Genomic DNA, 20,449 nt, shown 5'->3' with positions numbered 1-20,449 from the left:
TATAAAAGGAAAAAGTAATTCCTTTCTTAAAAATCAAATTTAGTTTTCAACTATTATTTGATTATTGAAAGCAATTATTAAAAAATATTATTATAAAAAAGTGCATTTATCGACGAAAAAAATCAAGTTATGTAAAGAATGTATATTTATTTGCTAAATGGAAGCTATATTCTATTATATGGAGTAAATTTAGTGTTTAGTATTTCTCTAAAAAATTGGTTTTATCTTCAAAAAGTATATAATAACACAACGATTTTGTCAGATAACACATGAAACCATTTGAAATGTTTTGTTTTAATTTTTAATAGACATTTCAGAGAAACGTAAATAAAAGATTTCGATTGTTTCCAGAAAGCGCACATTAAAAATTTAGACGAAACGTTTCGATACATTATAAGTGGTTATATTTTATGTATTTTTTTATGTTTTTGTGATAATTTGCTGTATTATTTTATTAAAATTTAAATATTTTTTCCTTTAAAATCATAATTAATATTTTACCAACAAGATGCAGCAAGTCAAATTAGAATATGTATTGTCAATCTTAAGCATTATTTTGCATACCTTTATAAGTGAATGAAAACTGATTCCGAAGAAACAGTGAAAGTTTTTAGTAACTTCTGATTTAAATTTATTTAAGAAGAAAGCGATTTAAGGATTCGCTCCGTATTTAATATTAATTGTTTTAACTCTTGAAAAATATTAATTATATTTTAATACAACTAAACCATTTTCGAGTTTTGACTGTTATTGATTCAGTTTTTAAAAAACAGTATATTGTTCTATAAATTCCGCGATTTTTTAGGATTGAAGAATTGAAAATATTCAATTGATTTTGAGTAATACCAATCAGTTTTTAAATACAGTCACTGGCCAAATTATTAGACTTACTATAAGATTCTATGAAAAATCTTAATTATCATGCGATACTATACATATTTATTGCTTTTACGCGACTGAAACCGGTTTGCGTTTGTGTATCATTTTGTTAAACTCGACGATATATAATATAAATTCGACGATAGGACAAATTAGAAGATAAATTATATAAATATAGAATATTTATAATCGCAGGTATCATATTAGTATTTTATAATTATTAGACCAAATTATTAGAAGCACTGTAGTGTTTTAATAATTAAAAATTTTATGCGGTTTTATATGCAATACTTTTATATTTAAACATACATGTAATGGATTTTTATTCAGGAGATTTATTATATATTTCCTATTTGTATTTATTTTTAACATATTCCATTACGATGTTAACCAATAGATACACGTACTTTTTTGTTTTACGCAGATGAAACCGATTTACACTTGTTTATGTTCGTGTATCTATTGGTTAACATTGTAATGCAATACATTAAAAATAAATTCAAATAGGAACTATATAATAAATCCCTTGAATTAATAAAAACCAGTTACTAAATATAAAAGTATTGCATATAAACTCGTTCAAAACATGCAAGTATTAAAACACTACAGTGCGCCTAATAATTTGGTCTAGTTATTATATACTAATATAATACATGACATAATAAATATTCTATATTTATATAATATATCGTCTAATTTAACCAATAGTCGAATTTATTCTAAAAATCGCCTAATTTAGCCAATTGATACACGAACATAAACAAGTGCAATCCGGTTTCAGTAACGTAAAAATAATAAAGCTGTAGAGTACCACCTGATAATTAAGATTTTACATAGAATCTTATAGCTCGTCTAATAATTTGGCCAGCGACTGTAATTGTAAAAGTTAAATGGCTGGGAAATATATAGTGCTTATTAATGACATAACAATCATGATATAAAGAGTATTGCATGAAGAAAAATATGTTTGAAAGAACAAAGTTTAAAAGTTAAATATTAATTATTTTTTAAAGAAATAAATCTGTTCATTTTTGCAAGCTAAAAAATTGCTTCGTGCACTTTGTATGACAACACGATTATGTGTCATAATTTTAAACTATTCTAACTTTTTTGATGCTTTAGAAGTGTACAGAAAATTCGATATAGTAAGCATAAAAAGTTTTGTTGCATGGTTCATTGGCAACGATTTTTCTTTTTACTATATTTACAGGAATTACATCTTTTATCTGTAAAACAATTAAAAAAGATATATATGAATACATTTTCATAAAATAAAGTTGAAGTAAAAAAGTAAAAAAAAGCCAGACGTGATTAAAAAACATAAATTCCGTAAATACCGCATTTCTTTTAGTAATTGAGCATTCTATTAAAATAAATGAACTGAAAAAAGATCACAAGAATTTACTATTTTGCTCAGATGAAACTTGATAAACTAATAGCATAACTTGAATAGTTAGAATAAACAAAGAAGTTTTTTGTTTTTTATTTCTAAAGTTCAAAGGGGAAAGAACTTTATTTATCAGCTTCAATGAAAATAATTGAAGCAAATTGATGTATTAAACCTGAATTCAGTGTTTTAGGAAGAATGCGAGAATAGTTTTTCTCACGGCTATAAAAAAATTGTTTTTCTTGTATTTAAATAAATTTTTGATGGGTGCACATTTGTTTTCTGGAAAAAATACTAAAAGCCTAGTTTTTTTCATTTTTCTTCTTATTTTTTATCTCTTGATAAAGATTAATTATTTTCTAGTATTTTATTGAAATCCACAGCTTAAAATTTTTTTTTTGCCTTGTAGGGTGTCACTTTGTTTTGTCACAGCAATTTATATAAAATATAGATCATTGAATTAATTTGTAGTGTTAATTTTTTATTTATTTTAAATTGTAAGCTAGCTTTTTGATTCTGTAATTATAATAAATAATTTTATTTCTTATATTGGGTAGTTTGAAATGTAATTCAGTTTTTTTTTAAAATTTAGTTTAGTTTATTAGTTATTGTATCTTTCACAGAAAAATCCTCACCTTATTATTATAATCATCATAAATTTTGATATATTAATGCTGACATATGATAAGCTTTTAACAAACTTTTATTAGTACAGTGCTCTAGTTTTTGGTTGATGCAAATGCAGAATGTGAAAAACAGGATTTTTAGCTTATTTTACTTTTTTACTATCGAAAAGGTTAAAAGGTTGTTCAAGCAAGAAAAAATTATCCGATGTGTATGAAGATGTATTGGCAGTACGCCAATGCCACTACTGGTTTGCAAAATTTTGAACCGGCAAAATTTCGATTAAGATACACTAGGACAGTTTAGGCTGATGAAGGCACAATAAAGTCAATAATTGTTACAATCTTGTAAATAGAGCCGTGATAGATCAGAGGATAGAGCGTTCGCCTTCTAATGGGGTGAATCGGGTTCGAATCCCAGCAATGACTGGCCGATACGAATTCCACATCCGGCTTGCACAGACCACAGTGCTGACGTGATAGACGGATCATAGGTCTCCGGATCATAGGATCCACGTCTCCGTGGTAGACGGATCATAGGTTAGATTCCCCTTGCCGTCACGCTAACCCTGGGAGGTAATCGTGGTTTTCCACTCCATGTAATGCAAGTGTGGGTTGGTTCCCTTAAAAAAGCCTCCGTTGAGGCAAATATATAAGCTTTATCCTGATCTGCGCCAGCTGGGGGCATTCAGGGATATTAATAGCCCATCAGGGTTACTAATCAGTGAACAACTGTTCAAATACATAAATATGGTGCAAATCGCTTATATATACACAATTGAAGCATATTAATTGCACTTTGATTAAGTTTATGCAGTTTAAAAATTTAAAGAAAAAAACATTTTTAATTTTACAAATTTATTTATAAATTTTGCAAATTTCATCTATCACATTTATGATTAAAAATCTTACTTTCGCTGATTATGTCTTAAAGTTTGAAAATAGTTATTAAAATATTTATAAATTCAATTCAATTATCTGTATCTGAAAAAAATACGTAGGAGAGGGTCGGGTACCCCCGCCCACTGTCAAAATCATATGTATAGAATATTTTTTCAAGTCAATGGGCCATCGGACATTAATTGTTTTATTAAAAAAAGATTATTTTCAAAGTTTCAAGTATTTATGCAACTGTTAACATGGTAAACAATAGTTTTGAAAATATGTTGAGTATAGTAGTCATGAAATTAAGAAAAATTGGTTGAATGTTTCATTTAAACTTCATTTCATTGCTAAAAAATAATTTTTTCTATACATACAGCATTAAAGCATGTAGTCTTAAGTTTAATTTGCACAAAGAAAGAAGTTTATATGTGAAAAATTGTTCGAGTAATTACAAATTTACAAAAAAATTGGATTTCGGGTAGCCCCGCTCACATGAATGTCGGGTATCACCGCCCAATTTTATTTCGTCGATAAATGTACGGTTGAAAATATTATTATTTTATTGCTTCAAATTTGAATGTTATATGCATCTTTAACAACAAATATTGTTGTTATTAAATGATTGTTATTAAATGATAGAATTCATTAAAAGTATATAAATAAAGTAATTTTGTAATAAAAATGATAAACGAGGTTTATCTATTGTCAATACATTGGTCATTTTCATTTACACCTAAAAATACAGTCAAAAAACACAATTTTTGTAACTGGGTGGGGCCACCCGACAAATTTTGAAAAGAGCTGGAAAACATGCTTTTTTAAATTTCCATTTTTTTAAGTTAAACTATTCTTTTTTGGTTTATTCTTTTTGCATTATTTAATTAGATGATAAAACAATAGAAACATACAAAAATATTGATTATTACTCAATATTATACAGAAATATAAGCAATACTCCTTAAGTGGGCGGGGCTACCCGACTCTCCCCTACAGTAAAAATATATGTCAACATCTAGGTCGATTGTGAGGAACGCAATTGTTTAAATGAAGTTTTTTAAACTGATATTTGTATTATTTCAATTCAACAGGATTTTATTTGGAATTATTGGGAAGGAATTATAATTTTAGATATAATGTTATTTTTTCTTAACGCAGCTTTGAAGGGAAAATATAATTTATTAAGCACAAAACGAGCTCTTAAAATTACATTCTTCACATTATATCATAAATATAAACACCTAAATCAAATTCAGAAAGTCAAAGATATTTAAATTTGTTGATGATAAAGATATTAGAGAAAAGAATTTTGTTTACAAAATTTTGCATAATAGAAACTAATCTACAGTAAGCATTCTTTTTACTAACGTATTTTTCCTTCACGATTTCTAAAAGATTCATGCATACGTGTGTACATTTTCCGTTTTACCCCATAAATAAATGAATGAATAAAATTTTCTCGAGGGAAGGGCTTTTTAGAAACGTGAACCATTTAAAAAGAATGCTGACGCTGAAAATAAATATTTAATTTCATCTTCTAAACTTTTAAGGATGGAAGTAAATGAATAAAAATTCATTTATTGGTTCAAAGGCAATAAACTATTTCATGGAACTCAATAATAAACTTGTGGCATTTAAATTGAAGCATTTATCCTCATGAAAAACTAGCTCAGTAATGGCAGCCATTTTCAATGCGTTTTTTTTAAAGTTAAATGGTTGATTATAACTCTAGTTTCCCAAAAAGTATAAAAGTAATAAAAACAAAATAAGCGCATAGAGTTGCAGAAAACATTGTAATCCCAACATAGCGTATTTGTTAAAGCTATATTTCGTTCTCCATTTAAATAAGATTATTGCATGTCTTGTTATCGCTATAACAAGACTTATGATGCAGATTAAAGGATTTTACAATGTTTCTAAATTTAAAATAAAGAATAAAAAAACGAGAGTTTAACTAATGATTTTTATTCAAAAATAATTAATGATGATATGTAAATGATAATCATAATAATCTCTTAAAATATATTTAAAGAACTTATATCGTACTTAAAACGTGGTTATTGTTAGATTTTACGTATAGAATTTTTATTGAGCTCCGTAGTAATTTTTCATTTTATACGTGTTAATTAGAGGTTAATACGGTGGAATGAAGAACAATTTTAACTTATTCAAATTGCTATAGAATTGGAGGGTATGAACCCCTAAGAGAGCACACCCTGAAAATTAAAAATAAATGAGTCAAAATAAAAATAAAGGAGCTAAAAATTATTAAAGCAAACAGTCGATTTTAGAAGTTAACAAGCTTCGCTAAAATAATAAGAAATACGTATGGTTATTAATTTAATTAATTTTTATAAATTATCCTCAATGCCTTCTTCTTAGCCGTACCCATTGAAATATGTTTACAAAAGACAGTATGAGAAATATAATAAAGTTTTCAATATAGACAAAACTTTGTTTCAATATAGACAAAATTGTAATCTCTAAAAATGGATTTAGTTCCATTTGCTTCTCAAAGTTAATGAATAAAATGATTATCGATTACATTGATGATTTTTTTAGAAAAATACAGCTAAACTAGTGAGAAATACATAATATTTCTGTTAATTGCTATACATTAATTTCAAGATGCTTTTTTCTTATCTTTATTAAAATACATTGTTGGAAAAGATAGTTTGCGAAGTGTAATAACAGTTTTTCAATATAGACCAAACATTGTAGCAACTACGCTGTAAAAAACTCCGAATCAAATTACGGTAAAAAATACCGGTTGCCATGGTATCAATATTTTTTTATTGTAAAATTTTATGGAACAAAAAAATGCGATATACAGTAATTTTTTACTGTAATATTTACTGAACAATCACAGTAACTAAATAAATATTGTGTGAAAAGTTACGGTGTAAAATGTTACAGTAATAATGGAATTTGCGCTTTTTGCACTCAGATTGCCAGAATTTTTTACCTTCATTTGATCTGAAATTTTTTACTGTAAGGGTTACCAAATTGTATGCAAAAGTATAATGCAAAGGGGGAGGGAATCTCTAAAAGGAGATTGAGATCCATTTGTAGATCAAAGTTGATTAATAAATCGATAATCTGTTTCATTGATGATTTTTATTTATTGGGAAAAGTACAGCAAAATAACAACAAGGAATACATATAAACATTTCTATTAATTGTTATTATCTCCAGGACCCATTTTCTAAGTCTTACGCTTTAAAATATATTGGCCGAAACGATAGTTGGAGAAAGATAATAACGAATTTTCAATACATCCAAAACATTATACCAACCAAAATATAAAAAATTCCGAATCGAATTACGATAAAAAGTACCGGCATTCAGAGTGCCATTATTTTTTTCCATACATTTTTACAGAACAGAAAATGTGATATACAGTTATTTATATATACTAAAACACTTAGAATTCCGCTTATTACCATTACCAAATCTTATAGGACTGTCAGTACTGATGCACTCCAGATACTGGCCGGGGTAAAACCAATCTACTATAAAATAATTGACGAGATTTACATTAAAAGAAATATCTGGAAATAGAGGATAGAAGACATAAATTGGCTTGAAAATCATATGTACTTTCCTGATCACCTCTTACTACCTCCCAAACTGGTTCATCCCTCAAACTCTCTCGCGTTGCCCTGGGGGAAATTTCTTCCAACTAACCATGGCATTGAAATCTTCACAGACGGGTCGAGAATTCAAACTGAGAACAATGGTAGACTTATAAATAAATCTGCATATGGTGTTGTAATGAAGATAAATGGCAAAACCATCAGTACCATCTCGGCGCGTTTAAATAACAACTGTAGTATTTATCTGGCTGAGCTCCTTGCGATACAGACAGCGCTCCAATGGCTTAAAAACCAGGGTTCTCCAATGGCAAGCATTTACACAGATTCCCTTTCTTCACTTATGAGCCTGGAGGACCCACGTAAACACCTCAAACTTATAGAAGACACCAAAGCCATGTGGAGTAGCAACTATAATATAAATTGGATTAAAGCACACTCAGGCATTGAAGGGAATGAAGAGGCCGACTGGGTTGCTAAGGAAGCCACTAAGCTTGGCCAGATTGATTTTGAGATCCCGGGTGAAAAATGCGAAATTAAATCTTACATTAAGAACATTACTTTTAACCGCTGGAGAAATGACTGGAGGTCTAGTGACAAGGGAAGACAAACCTATAAATTTTTTAAAGACCCAAGCTTAAAGCGCCTGCAGGCCAATTTTTATTTAAACCAGCTCCTTACTGGCCACGGAGTGTTCGGGACCTATCAACAAAAATATTTCAAAAAATCAGCTTCATGCAATTACTGTGGAGTGAGACAGGACATTGATCATCTACTTAAGCACTGTCCAAGATTCCGAGCACTTCGTGGAACCCACATGAATAATTGCGAAGAGGAACATCAATTCTTCGCTATATTGACCTGCAGGAAAATTGTGACTCAAATTATTAAACAAACCCTCGAGGACATTCTAGCCCCAGATCAACTGACCCCAGTCATGAACCAACAATAGAGCATGTCATCGTTAATTTTTACTAATCAACTTTTAGCCTTACATTTTGAATTTTTATCTACTTTTGATTTTAGACTTCATAGACTTCTAGTCAGACTTTTACTTTTAGACATTTACTATTTGGACTTTTAGCTTTCATTGATTTTAGTTTTGAGATTTTTTATCTCTTGATTCTTTATTATTGTAATCATTTAATTCTCGACATTTACACCGGCGCTATTGGGTTTCATTGCCTTTAACACATGTTTTTAATTGTCAAAGTTTATTGTTAATCCACTTTTAACTGATCACCACCACTGTCATTTGGCGAAATTTTACTGTAACTTTAGTTTTTAGAGAAATTTTATTGTAATAATTTTACTTTTATCTCCGTATACCCCTCTGGGATGGGTCGGAGTTCAACCTTCTTACAATATACTAAAATACTTACTGTAAAATCACTGTAACTAGATAAATATTATACAAATAACAGCATAAAGCTTTTCATTAAAAATGGACGGATGCTGCACTTTGGGTAACAGTACATTTTACCTTAATTTGATCTGGAATTCTTGCAGTGCATGTAAGGGTTTCCAAATTCTTAATAAAAAAGTAATTAATATCAAAAGTAGAATGGGTACTGTAGAGGAAATCTTTTAAAATTGATTGAGTTCCGCTCGCATGTCAAAATTAATATACAAAAAGAGTAAAAATTGTATTAATGATTTATATCTATCGTTAAAAATTAACTGAGATAATAATAATTTTTTATTTGATAGAAAATAAATAAGCTTGAATTTGCAGAACAATGCCTTAAAAAATTAAAAAATTTTCTCAGGTGAATTATTTTTGTCTAAATTATTAATGTTTTAGGAAGCTTAATTTTAACCAGTTAAAGCAATACTAAATCCAAATTAATTTATTTAATTTTTTGTCTTTCTCTTTTTGAGGTATGGCAATATTTCAAAAGTAGACAAAATCTAAAACTATGCAAATTTTCTTCTTCATGCCATTTTAAAGCAGTACTTAAATTTTCTTTGGTAGGTTTTCACATTTTTGCTTATAAATTTTATTGAAATTAAAAAAATCAGTTTCTGTTTCATTTTAAATAAAGTAGATGACAATTATCTACCCAAGCTTGAGTAAACTCGCAGTGCATCATTCGTCTTCTTACAGTGAATGAACTATATTTTAAATTGCGCCTTTAATATTTTAAACGAAGATTTGATTCAAGAATCCAAAACTAATAACAGCCAATTACTTTATATGTGATATTCGTGAGTATTTTTTGTCAAATTGCTGAATATCTTGAAATTGGGCGAAGTATTATCGTCTAAAGTTCGTAAAAGGCAGAATCACATGAGACATAATTTCAATTGAGTTTTTAAGAATAAAATATTAACAATAGATTACTTCATATTAGGTATTTTATACTAAGAAATCTAACTACAAGATTGATAGTTTAAAAACTTAGATACTTTTCTTCTTCAGCACGACAGCCCCTAACAGGCATTGGCTGCCTCAACCAAAGAACTCAACCACGCGTAGCCTCCAACGCCTCCGATCCATGGCGACTTTTTTTCAGTTGTTAATCTTTATTACTTTGAGGTCTTTAGTAGTGTAATCGAGCCATCTAGTTGGAGGTCCTCCTCTGGCCCGAGATCCCGAAGGATTTTTAAAGGTGGCTATTCGTACTGCATTGTTTTCTGGACCTCTCCAGATATGGCCAAGCCATCTTAGATACTTTTACTAATCATATTTATCTCATATTGTCCACACAGTATTAACCATAAGAAACCACCTCTGTATGAATTTTAGAAGACATTAAAGTTTATAAAAGTGAATATTTTATAGTTAACTGTAGTTATTAGAGTACATTGGAGTATATTGAGTATATTTGAGTATATAGAGTATATTTGAGTATATAGTTATCTGAGTATAAAATACAGTATATTTAAAGAGTTTTGTTAATAAATTCACATCGTGATAAATTGTAAAAATTTTATATTTCCTCAAGTATTAAAGTATGTTAATGCCACTTTTCAAGAAATCATCTTCAAAGTTAGCACGAAATAAATATTTGTGTACGTTTTAAATTTTGAGTGTAATAATATTGTATTTTATTATTTATTTATGAAGAATATTCTTTTTCAAAAATCATTTATTTATGTATGTAAAATTTTATGAGGAGTTGTTTTTAAGTTATTGCACCTTAAAGAGATAAATATAACCGTATACTCTGTCAGACTAAATCAATTCTACCTTAAAGAAAAACGCTAAATTCAGCTAAGTTCAATTAGCCCACTAATGAATTTTCCTAAACAAATTCTTTCATTTCTGTGTGGTAATTTTAAACAGTATGCAAAATAAAGATTTTTACATTTTCAAAAATTAATTTTTAAAAATTCATGAAAAAACTATGAACTGGAAACGAAAATCAATATAACTTATTACAATTGCAATTACAATATTTAACTAGATTACCAAGATGCCTTTCCTCAAATATCAAAGTTAATTAAAGGAAAGTTATAGTTTTATTGTCACAGTAGAAAACTGCGAATAAAACACAAATAAAATAGCTAGAAAGGACTAATAGTTTTTTCAGTACTAGAGCAAATATAATCACTATGTTTTGTTTCTGTTGTACGTAATTTCGCATTTTTTTGTTTCTTTAAATAGGACTTATGATAGATATAATTGATTGCAAGTCGAAAATTTATTCTTAATTTGATGATGTTTATTAAAATGATGTGTAAAAATACTGTAAAAAAATACGGATCAAATAACGATAAAAATACCGACACTTAGGGCGAATCATGTTTTTAAACGAGAAATATTATACAGTAATTTTTACGTAAATAATTATTTAATTTGAATAATTTAGTGATTTTACGAGAACTATTACTGTAACTACGGTATATCAGATTTTTTTTTCCGTAACGTGTTCCGATAAAAATGGATTTTAAGGTAAAACCGTAATTCTTTACCGTGATTTTTTTGCATAGTAGTTACTTTTTAATATTTTCAGTTATACAATTTTAAATAAAAAAAAAAGAAAAGTAAAACATGTAGTTGAGTGAAGTTAAGATTCGCCCAATTAGTTCAAATCGGCTGAAAATGAAATATAGAAATTTTATCTGTTCTTTTCATTAAAATAACTCATAATTTATAAATAGTCCATGCATGCATTCATATATGAAATATTCAGTAGCTTTATAAAAATGATGAAAATGTCCTTAAAGTCTTAAAAATTATTCAACTAGCTAAAAGCTTTTAGAAAATATTTTTTTTAAAATAATGCTACTAAATAATTTTCAATTAGTTGCATAATTTTTTCTAGGACGAAAGTTTTATTAAAAAAAATCTCGCGGTCAAACCACATATATAACAGCAAAGTAGTTAACAATCGGGAAATTATGACAATATTAAGTATCTCATAACTACAAAAGTAATTCTTATTTAACGAATCAGTTATAACAAAATTAGATACTCAGACATACGAAAGTAATTCTTAACTTGACAAAACTTGAATAATGAAATATTTCTCTACTTCTGACCAAATTCATTTCCTCGAAGAAGTGACGATAGTTATTTTGTCACTTTGACGAAATGTTTGCTCGGGGCATATACAGGAAACGGTTTCGTCGAAAACGAGGAAAGTTTCTTGAAATTTGAGCATCCATTTTTTACAGTGTAAGTGGTTTCAAAGTGGAAAGACATATTAAAGCCCTATTATTAAATAAACTTAGTTGTGCTTAAAAGAATGCTGCTACAATAAAATATTCACAATTCTGATAATTTTCAAGAATCGTTAAGCCAAACAGTTTTAATCACGCCATTTGTAATTGATGCATATATAGGAACTATTTAATTTTATTTAAAATACTGGATATTTTATTTCAAACTTATTTTATAAAACTGCCATGAAATTAAAAACTAAGACATTAAAATGAAAAATATAATAATATTTTTCTTTAAAAACATGGAAAGTTACTTAAAATATCGTATAATAAAAGTGTGTTTAAAGCAAAATTTATACTGAGGTGCAAATTAAAAGTTATTTCCATTTGAATGGTACTTTTTCAAGAGGATTATAGCAAAAAATATTTAGTTTCAAAATAATTTTAACTCTTTCCCTTTCATATTTAAAATGCCTCAAGCCTTATTTTTCAAATATTTAAAAAGAATGTAGTTGTTGATCGATAATAGAAGAAGAAACAAAGTTTCTTTTCAAGCTTCACTGCAAGAAAATATTAAAATCTCTTTTAATCAAGAGTATAGATTTTTATAGATTTTAGGTTCTTCCAAGTTCTAAGATACAAAATAAAATGTTTATAGTCGCGCAGTTCCTTTTTTACTATTCTTAAAAATCAACTTTTATGATAGGAAAAGGTAGTTAATTTGAAAATTTTAGTTTTTTTCGAAAAAGAATTTGCGCCAGTTATATTATATCCTTTTGATTATATAATCATGAAAGAACTAAACCTCTTGAAGTTTTTTTAAAAATAAAATATGTTGGGCTATCTTTTCGTGAGGACGCAAACTTTTACGCGATATTTAATTAAAAATAATGCCTTGAGAAACGACATTTCACGAAACTATGTCACAGTAGCAAAATAATTACTGCTTTCTCAAAATTCTAAACAATAAATACTACTTAAAAATAATGTATTGCAATTGTTGCGCTCCCAGTTTAGTAAATTAATAATAACATTTCTTGCTCGCTTTGAATGTGTTTTAAAACTTAAAATTTAAACACTCTAAATAAAACCCTAATTTAAATGGATAAATTTATTAATAATTTTTGGTTTAAATTTCTCTAATTCAATTAACAATTAATATTTGGATGAGATAGACTGGTTGGCAGGGGGTTGGACCCATGTCCAAGAAATCGTGAGTAAGACCCCGCCGATCGAAGACTCCCCTTGTAGTAAATGGTGACTGGTATATGTTAAATCTGTTGGGTCACAAAGTCCTCCATGTTTCCATAACAAATCAATACCTCTGGGGTTACTGATTTGGTCATTTATCGTTCTTTGCTTTAGGTCAATATTACGATCTGTGGATGAATAAATGGATGTTCTCTGCTTTAGGTCAATATTACGATCTGTGGATGAATAAATGGATCGTTCTCTGCTTTAGGTCAATATTACGATCTGTGGATGAATAAATGGATGTATGGTCCCGCCCTATAAACGGGCTTTGATGGAGTGTGTATGACTGCAGTCGTATTCTTGGTAATAAATAGCTTCTGCATATAAAAATTCTGTAAAACTGGTTAAGAGCAGATTATTTTTTTTTTGAAAAAAGATAGTGAATACTTTCGTTTTAAATGATTTTTTAAGTTGCGTTCAAATTTACGCATGAAACTGAGTATATGAACTCACCGAATTTGCTGGCCCATACGTACTCTTGTTGTCGAAATTTTTTATCAGTTTTTTTGATAAGTTTCTTTGATATTCCTTCTTTAAATATGGTTGCAGGCTATGGGTTCAACCCATAATATTAATAAAATAAAGCTAAATAAATAAAGAAGCACATCTCACTATGTTTAATTGCATGATTTGGCGTCCAATTCTGACAACTAAAATGAAGGATTGCGTTATTAAGAACTCCTGAAGCTTATTTAAAACTAAAAACATTTTGCTCAGTAGTGCAGAGCTCCTGTTTTAATAAATGTGAACCATCATCTACTCCAATGTTAATAAAAACAGTGTTAAAACATATCATTCACTACAAAGACATACACGAGTTGCAGTTAATTTATTTATAAATCACTGTAGATTTTAATAATACAATCCCATTTTAGATATTTTATTATAGTTATTATCTTACATATTTTACATGGTATTGAACTTAAAATTCGTAAAATAGTTATGAAATAACTTATTTAAAATATGTATAGATAAGTAAAATACGGCTTATGTAAATATACAGGAGTAGATAAATGCTTCTGTGATTACAATATTTAGTTTTGGTGGTATGAAATCCTCTTTGCTGTATTTTAAATGCTATATTCATTCTTGCCATATGCTATATTTATATTTGCTATATTTAAATACTTTTCTTTGCTATGTATACTCTTTCGAGACACTTCAGAAAAATACATTTTGATCTGTTTTTAAATTTAAGTTTTTTTTTAAATTAATGAAAATTTATATATGCACTCTGTAAAATGTATTCTATTGCACAAATACAATTGCTTCTTATTCTGCTCTTAAAAACTGTATGTTTTGTAGGCACACGAGTTCCTGTAATCGTGGTTGGAAATAAAACAGATCTTGTAGAAAAGCGAAAAGTCACACAAGAAATGGTAACAGACGCACTTAAGGAGCGATCAGCTGTATACAAGTACCTAGAAACTAGTGCCAAAATGAACATTAATGTTGCTGAACTATTTGTTGAACTTTTAGAATATGCTCGGCAGCTTGAAAATCCATCACCTGAACCTCAACCCTCCAGGAGGTTAAGTAGAAGACTCAGCTCATTTGGAAACATTAACTTGACGATTCGCCGAAAATCGAGCGTACCAAAAGTCAACGAAGTTAAAAAAGAAAAAGTAAAAGCGGAACCGAAATGCATAATTTCATAAAAACTTTTTATCACAGGGTCATTTCACAGAAATGTATATGCATCACTTTTGTTTGTCACTTGTGTCATCCAAAAGTTTTCTTATCGATTGATGTATGTTATAAACGTGACACAATATAAAATTTAAAATCAATAATGAGTAAAAAAGATATATATGCAGAATCCTATATCCTTCTGAGTAATACGGATTATTGATTTTTTGATAAATTGATCAAAAATCAACAAAAGTACCTATGAATAGTTATTCTTTATGTTAAAAAAGGGTCATTCATAACATTTTTAGCAATTTAAAAATTTTAAGTATCATGAAAAAAGAAGTATGGTTAAAAATACCAGAATATGGTAAAATTTACCGTGTATAGGCTCAATTGGAATACTAAAAATCTCTGTAATTTTTACCAAAGCGCTTTGGTAAAATTAAAAGAAAAATAATGTTTTATAGTATGCGTTAAAATTATTTGAAAAGTATATTGTATAATAATATTTAATTCAAACATTTAAAAAAGAAATTTAAGAAATGCGTTAAATATTAAAAAAATTAAAAAATTTTTATGATACTTTAGAGTATGTCATAAAAATCATTTATTAGGTCAAATTTACCTTTTACTTATGCATTTGTTATTGAATCTATGGTTATAATTTTAAAATCTGGAAGTTTCTGTAAACCGTTAACATATAAATGGAATAATTACTAAATGAATGGTTTAAATACCGTATATTTTGATTTATTAACCAGTATTATGTTTTTTTAAACCAGAAATGTCATTATCATGCTAAAGGGTAGTTTAATAGAATTTTTGCATCATATTAAGACTTTTTAGTTATGAATAAGAGCTGCTAATAAAGTAAATTTTATTTGAAAACTTATGAAAGGAAAGTAATTTTCATTCTATTTATTTGACTAGCATTAGATGATAAATAATTTTGATCAGACAGAATTGAACCTAAAGCTTATATTAGACCTAATTTTCTTTAAAAAAAGCTGTCTAATTATCTTCATATTTTACCTCATTACTCATAACATGACTTTTAGCTTAATTAAAAAAAGCTTTACTACATGGATTCCTAAATTGTAGAAAACTATTACAAAAACAGAAGACGTCATTGTTCATATAAGGAAGTAAGTTAATTACTATTGAAGTATAGATGGAAGATCAATTGTTTATTTTTTAGAACTTGTATCTTTATTTTTGATTTACGATTTAAAAATATTGCATAAGTGAATATATTACTTTATTATTAAAAGTTATTCTTCACGTTTCATAAATAGAACTTAATTTCGAAAGAAATTCATAATTTAGGTGAATAACGTAAAGTGGGTAGTATTTTAACTGCTAATCTGGATAATAATCATTTTTAACTAAATATAATTTACATTAAAACGCTTACAATAGAATTTTTTCAAATAGTTAGATGCAAAGTTACTAAGTAAAATTATACGTTTAGAATATTTAACGATCCTTTTTTAAGGATTCATATTTTTAAGTATTCGATTTATTTTTATTGTGATTATTCTATGCTTCACCATTTTGATTACTCTTTACTTCCTATCACCTTGAAGAGATTTGACATTTTATGTCGAAACAAAATACTAATCTTTCAAAAAAGAATCCGTGAGATTAATGAGAAATATATACGATAGATGAGGCATTTTAGAGCAGATTATAATAGGTTTTAAATGTCATGTTTTTGAACCAAATTATTCAATGAGTAAGACTTCAGTATGGGAGTTATAATTGTCTCAAATGCGTTTAAAACTATTAAAGGCTTTATTAAAAATTAAACGTTTACAATAAATATTTGTTTAAATAATAAAGTTTAAACTTTCCGATATCGCAAATAATTATTCCAAATTTTTCAGGAATTTTGAAAGCGATGATAATTTAAATGTTAGTATTAAAAGCAGTATAAAACGTAATTAAAAGCTTTAATTTTTATAAAAGATATATTTATTGCAACTTTCTTTCTCTTTCCTTATATTATTTCTTAATCTCAATACTAAATTGCAGTTCAAGTATAATGTAATAAATATTTATGCAAAGTTCAAACACAATATTCATAAAATTGAATCTAATTGCTTGCATTTTGAATTTTCAATTACATTGAGCTTCTACAAGAAGTTATTTTACACTATTACACAATAGCTTTATATTAATATATAAATATAAATAATATAGTTCAGTATCATCCAATTTTCAATCTGTAATGAAAATTATTCTAATATTTTTAGTTTCCTTAGAATCATGCATAATTGTATCAATGAATTGACACACTTGTACATAATTTACGTTTTAAGTAATTTCCAATGATTAAAAAATATTTACTCAGAGGAATAACAACATTCACATACAATTGCGAAGTTTACTGATAAAAATGTGTGTTAAAAATATAAAAAAAAGTATTAAAACGTATTGTGTGAAATTCTGTTATAATAAAATGACAGCAATCATTATAATTTTAAATGTTTTTTTAAAATTTATTTATATGTTTAAATTTTTTCATTTGTATTCATTTTCAGAACTGTTTTCATGACATGTAAATGTAAGACATTTATTTAACATTCATTATTGCTTATTTATTTTCATTCTCTCTCAGTATATATATATATATATATATATATATATATATATATATATATATATATATATATATATATATATATATATATATATATATATATATATATATATATATATATATATATATATATATATATATATATATATATATATATATATATATATATATATATATATATATATATATATATATATATATATATATATATATATATATATATATATATATATATATATATATATATATATATATATATATATATATATATATATATATATATATATATATATGTATGTATATATATATATATATATATATATATATATATATATATATATATATATATATATATATATATATATATATATATATATATATATATATATATATATATATATATATATATATATATATATGTATATATATATATATATATATATAATTATATTCTTTTCTTTGTTTGTAAATACTTTCATCATTTTATTAGAAGAATAATTAAACTATTGTTGAATAAAAATCCTTAAAAATGCATTTCTGTAATTATTATCGAAAATTAAGTATTATTTTAAAAAAAAAGCAATATTTAAAAGTCAAAAAATAGTTAGAGACTTCTGTAAGCTTAGCAAACAAGATAATAGATTAGAAAGTATGATAAGCTTTATTTTTTGTTTATTATACAATGTATATTTATATGTCCTTTTTGCAGAGATGTTCAAATCTTCTTTAGTTCAAACAAAACTTTTAATTTTTATATTAGATTAAAAAAGTAAAAAAAAACTCAGTATTTTCTAATACTATTTTTCATTTTAATTGAAACTTGGAAATGTTATGCTAAAATAATATTTTTTTCTTAGTCAAATGAGAGTAATGATAAATTCTTGAGCCAAAGGTTTTGAATTTTTTCAAATAATGTCTTCGAGTTGGCTAAAATTTTTAAAATTCATGAAAAGAATACAGTTTTCGTTTATATTCCAACTTCTAATAACTTCTTAAAAAGAATTCAAATTTTGGAATTTAGAATATAGTTTTTTTAAGTTTAAAATTTACGAAATGATTATTCAAACTACTTTGAATAGATCCGACTCTGTAAAATAAATACGCATCTTTTTTAAACAAGACACTATTTGCGTTTTAATTTTAGTAAGAAATAAACGATTATTAATAATAAACTATAGATAAATTAATTTTTTTTATGTGAACAAAAATAATTTAGGTTTTAAGTAAAACTTGAGACAATCTTTAAATCGCACGATAAATTTTCGTCCAAAGATTTACTATTAAAAATGCTTTTGTAAAGAACATGAAACTTAGAATAGCGAAATTAGAAAAAAACACTTTTAGAAACCATGCGAAAATTTTTTTTTGAATGATTAAAAAAAAAAAGCAAAATTAATAAAATTATTAGAAAATTAATTATATTTTGAAGTTTTCAAAACTATTAAAAATCTTTTAACAATAGTAAATAAATATTAGAATCATTAGTTTATACCTTATTAAATCCTTATTTCAGAAAAATTAACAATACGCTTAGTGAAAATCTTTAACGATATATTAAAAACAACTTTCTTCATACCTAAATAGAATCTCAATTTTGTGTTCCATGAATATTTCAATATTGTCACGCATGTTCTTTAAAATCAATTCAAACTTGCCCATCACTCGAAATATTAATTTCAGTGTAATCTGGATCATGTTTATTTTTTTCACATTTTAAAAATTTCAAATAATAATTTTATCCCTTTCATTTAATTACACATCATATTATTCTTATTTCGCATTTCTGTTTCTTCATAATAACATTTATGAAATAAATAATCCAAAAAAAAAAAATCTGTGTCAAATACTTGACAATATCATTGATACTTATTACATATTACAAAAAAGAAATTTCATTGTCTAGAATTAACATTTAAGTCTGTACCTATTCAAACTAATCATAATTATATATCAGTAGCTAGAAAGAAAACTCTTTTAAAAATTATGTGGTGGACGTTGGTCATTTAGTTCTGAATTACGAAACTATATTTAGAGGAGCTAAATCAAAAGAGATCTAAGTGATTATTAAATGCTTTTTAAAAAATTCCCATGTACATAAATTAAACATATTGTATAAATTTGTAAAGTCAATACGGTTTATACGTAAATTTTACTTAATACTTACGGAATCATATTGCCATTAAGATATTTGGTGAAAAAGCTTTGGCATATTTTACGTAATATTAACGGAATAGATTTTACCCACTTCCCTTCGGTAAGATTACTTTCGTATATTTTACTATTGATGAAAAAATATTTCTTATTTACTTTCAGTAAAAATGATTCCGTGTATTTTCCGTGTTATTCACAAAGCAAATTTACCATTTAAATTTTGGTAAATTTCGGTTCGAATTTATGTACGCAATTTTTTTTTTTTTTTAGATAAGCACATTTTTCTATAATTTGACATTTCAACTTACATATATTCTGACGTAAATAATATGCAATACGTACTCTTTCGTACCTAGGGAAAAGTGACAATTTCCAATTTCAACAACCCAGTTCTAAATTGATTTTCTATAAACTCTCACTGGTAAAATATTCTTAACATAAACGAATTTGTTTGCATAAAATTTTACGTAAATTTTCTATTTTTCGAAAACAACCATTTTTTGCTTTAGTTTAACTTTTACTTAAATTTTTACGTATTGTTGATTTAAGTATTATATAAAAATAACGTACTCACACTTACCGAATAAAACGTGGTTGGTGAAATATTCGTAAAAGAAACGAATTTGTTTTCTGTAATATATATAATTCGATGTTTCAGTTTTTGTAAATTTTGCGTATGCTTAGTAAAATTTTAATTATATTTTGTCAATGAATAAGGAAAGAAAAACGCAAAAGAAATTCATGGAGAGAGATTTTAACTTATCGGTTAAATACGTGTGGCTCTAGTAGACCTAGAGACAAGGCTTGTTCATTGTGTTTTATCGGAATTAACTAT

General features: G+C 26.4%; 1 protein-coding gene across 1 annotated transcript in view; it reads left to right on the top strand.

Moving 5' to 3' along the window:
* The window catches only part of LOC107455620 (ras-related protein Rap-1b-like), a 95,350-nt gene extending 80,035 nt beyond the window's left edge, over positions 1-15,315 (top strand). The window contains exon 5 of the mRNA XM_016073247.4: positions 14,535-15,315. Coding sequence (XP_015928733.1) covers positions 14,535-14,887 — 353 coding nt within the window. The 3' untranslated portion in view covers positions 14,888-15,315. The remainder of the gene's footprint in view (positions 1-14,534) is intronic.
* The last annotated feature ends 5,134 nt before the right edge of the window (positions 15,316-20,449 follow it).

The sequence above is a fragment of the Parasteatoda tepidariorum genome, chromosome 7 (assembly GCF_982258835.1).
Source record: "Parasteatoda tepidariorum strain Cologne lab strain chromosome 7, Ptep-v5.0, whole genome shotgun sequence".
In the NCBI taxonomy this organism is placed as follows: Eukaryota; Metazoa; Arthropoda; class Arachnida; order Araneae; family Theridiidae; genus Parasteatoda; species Parasteatoda tepidariorum.
This window is presented reverse-complemented; position numbering and strand designations above follow the sequence as displayed.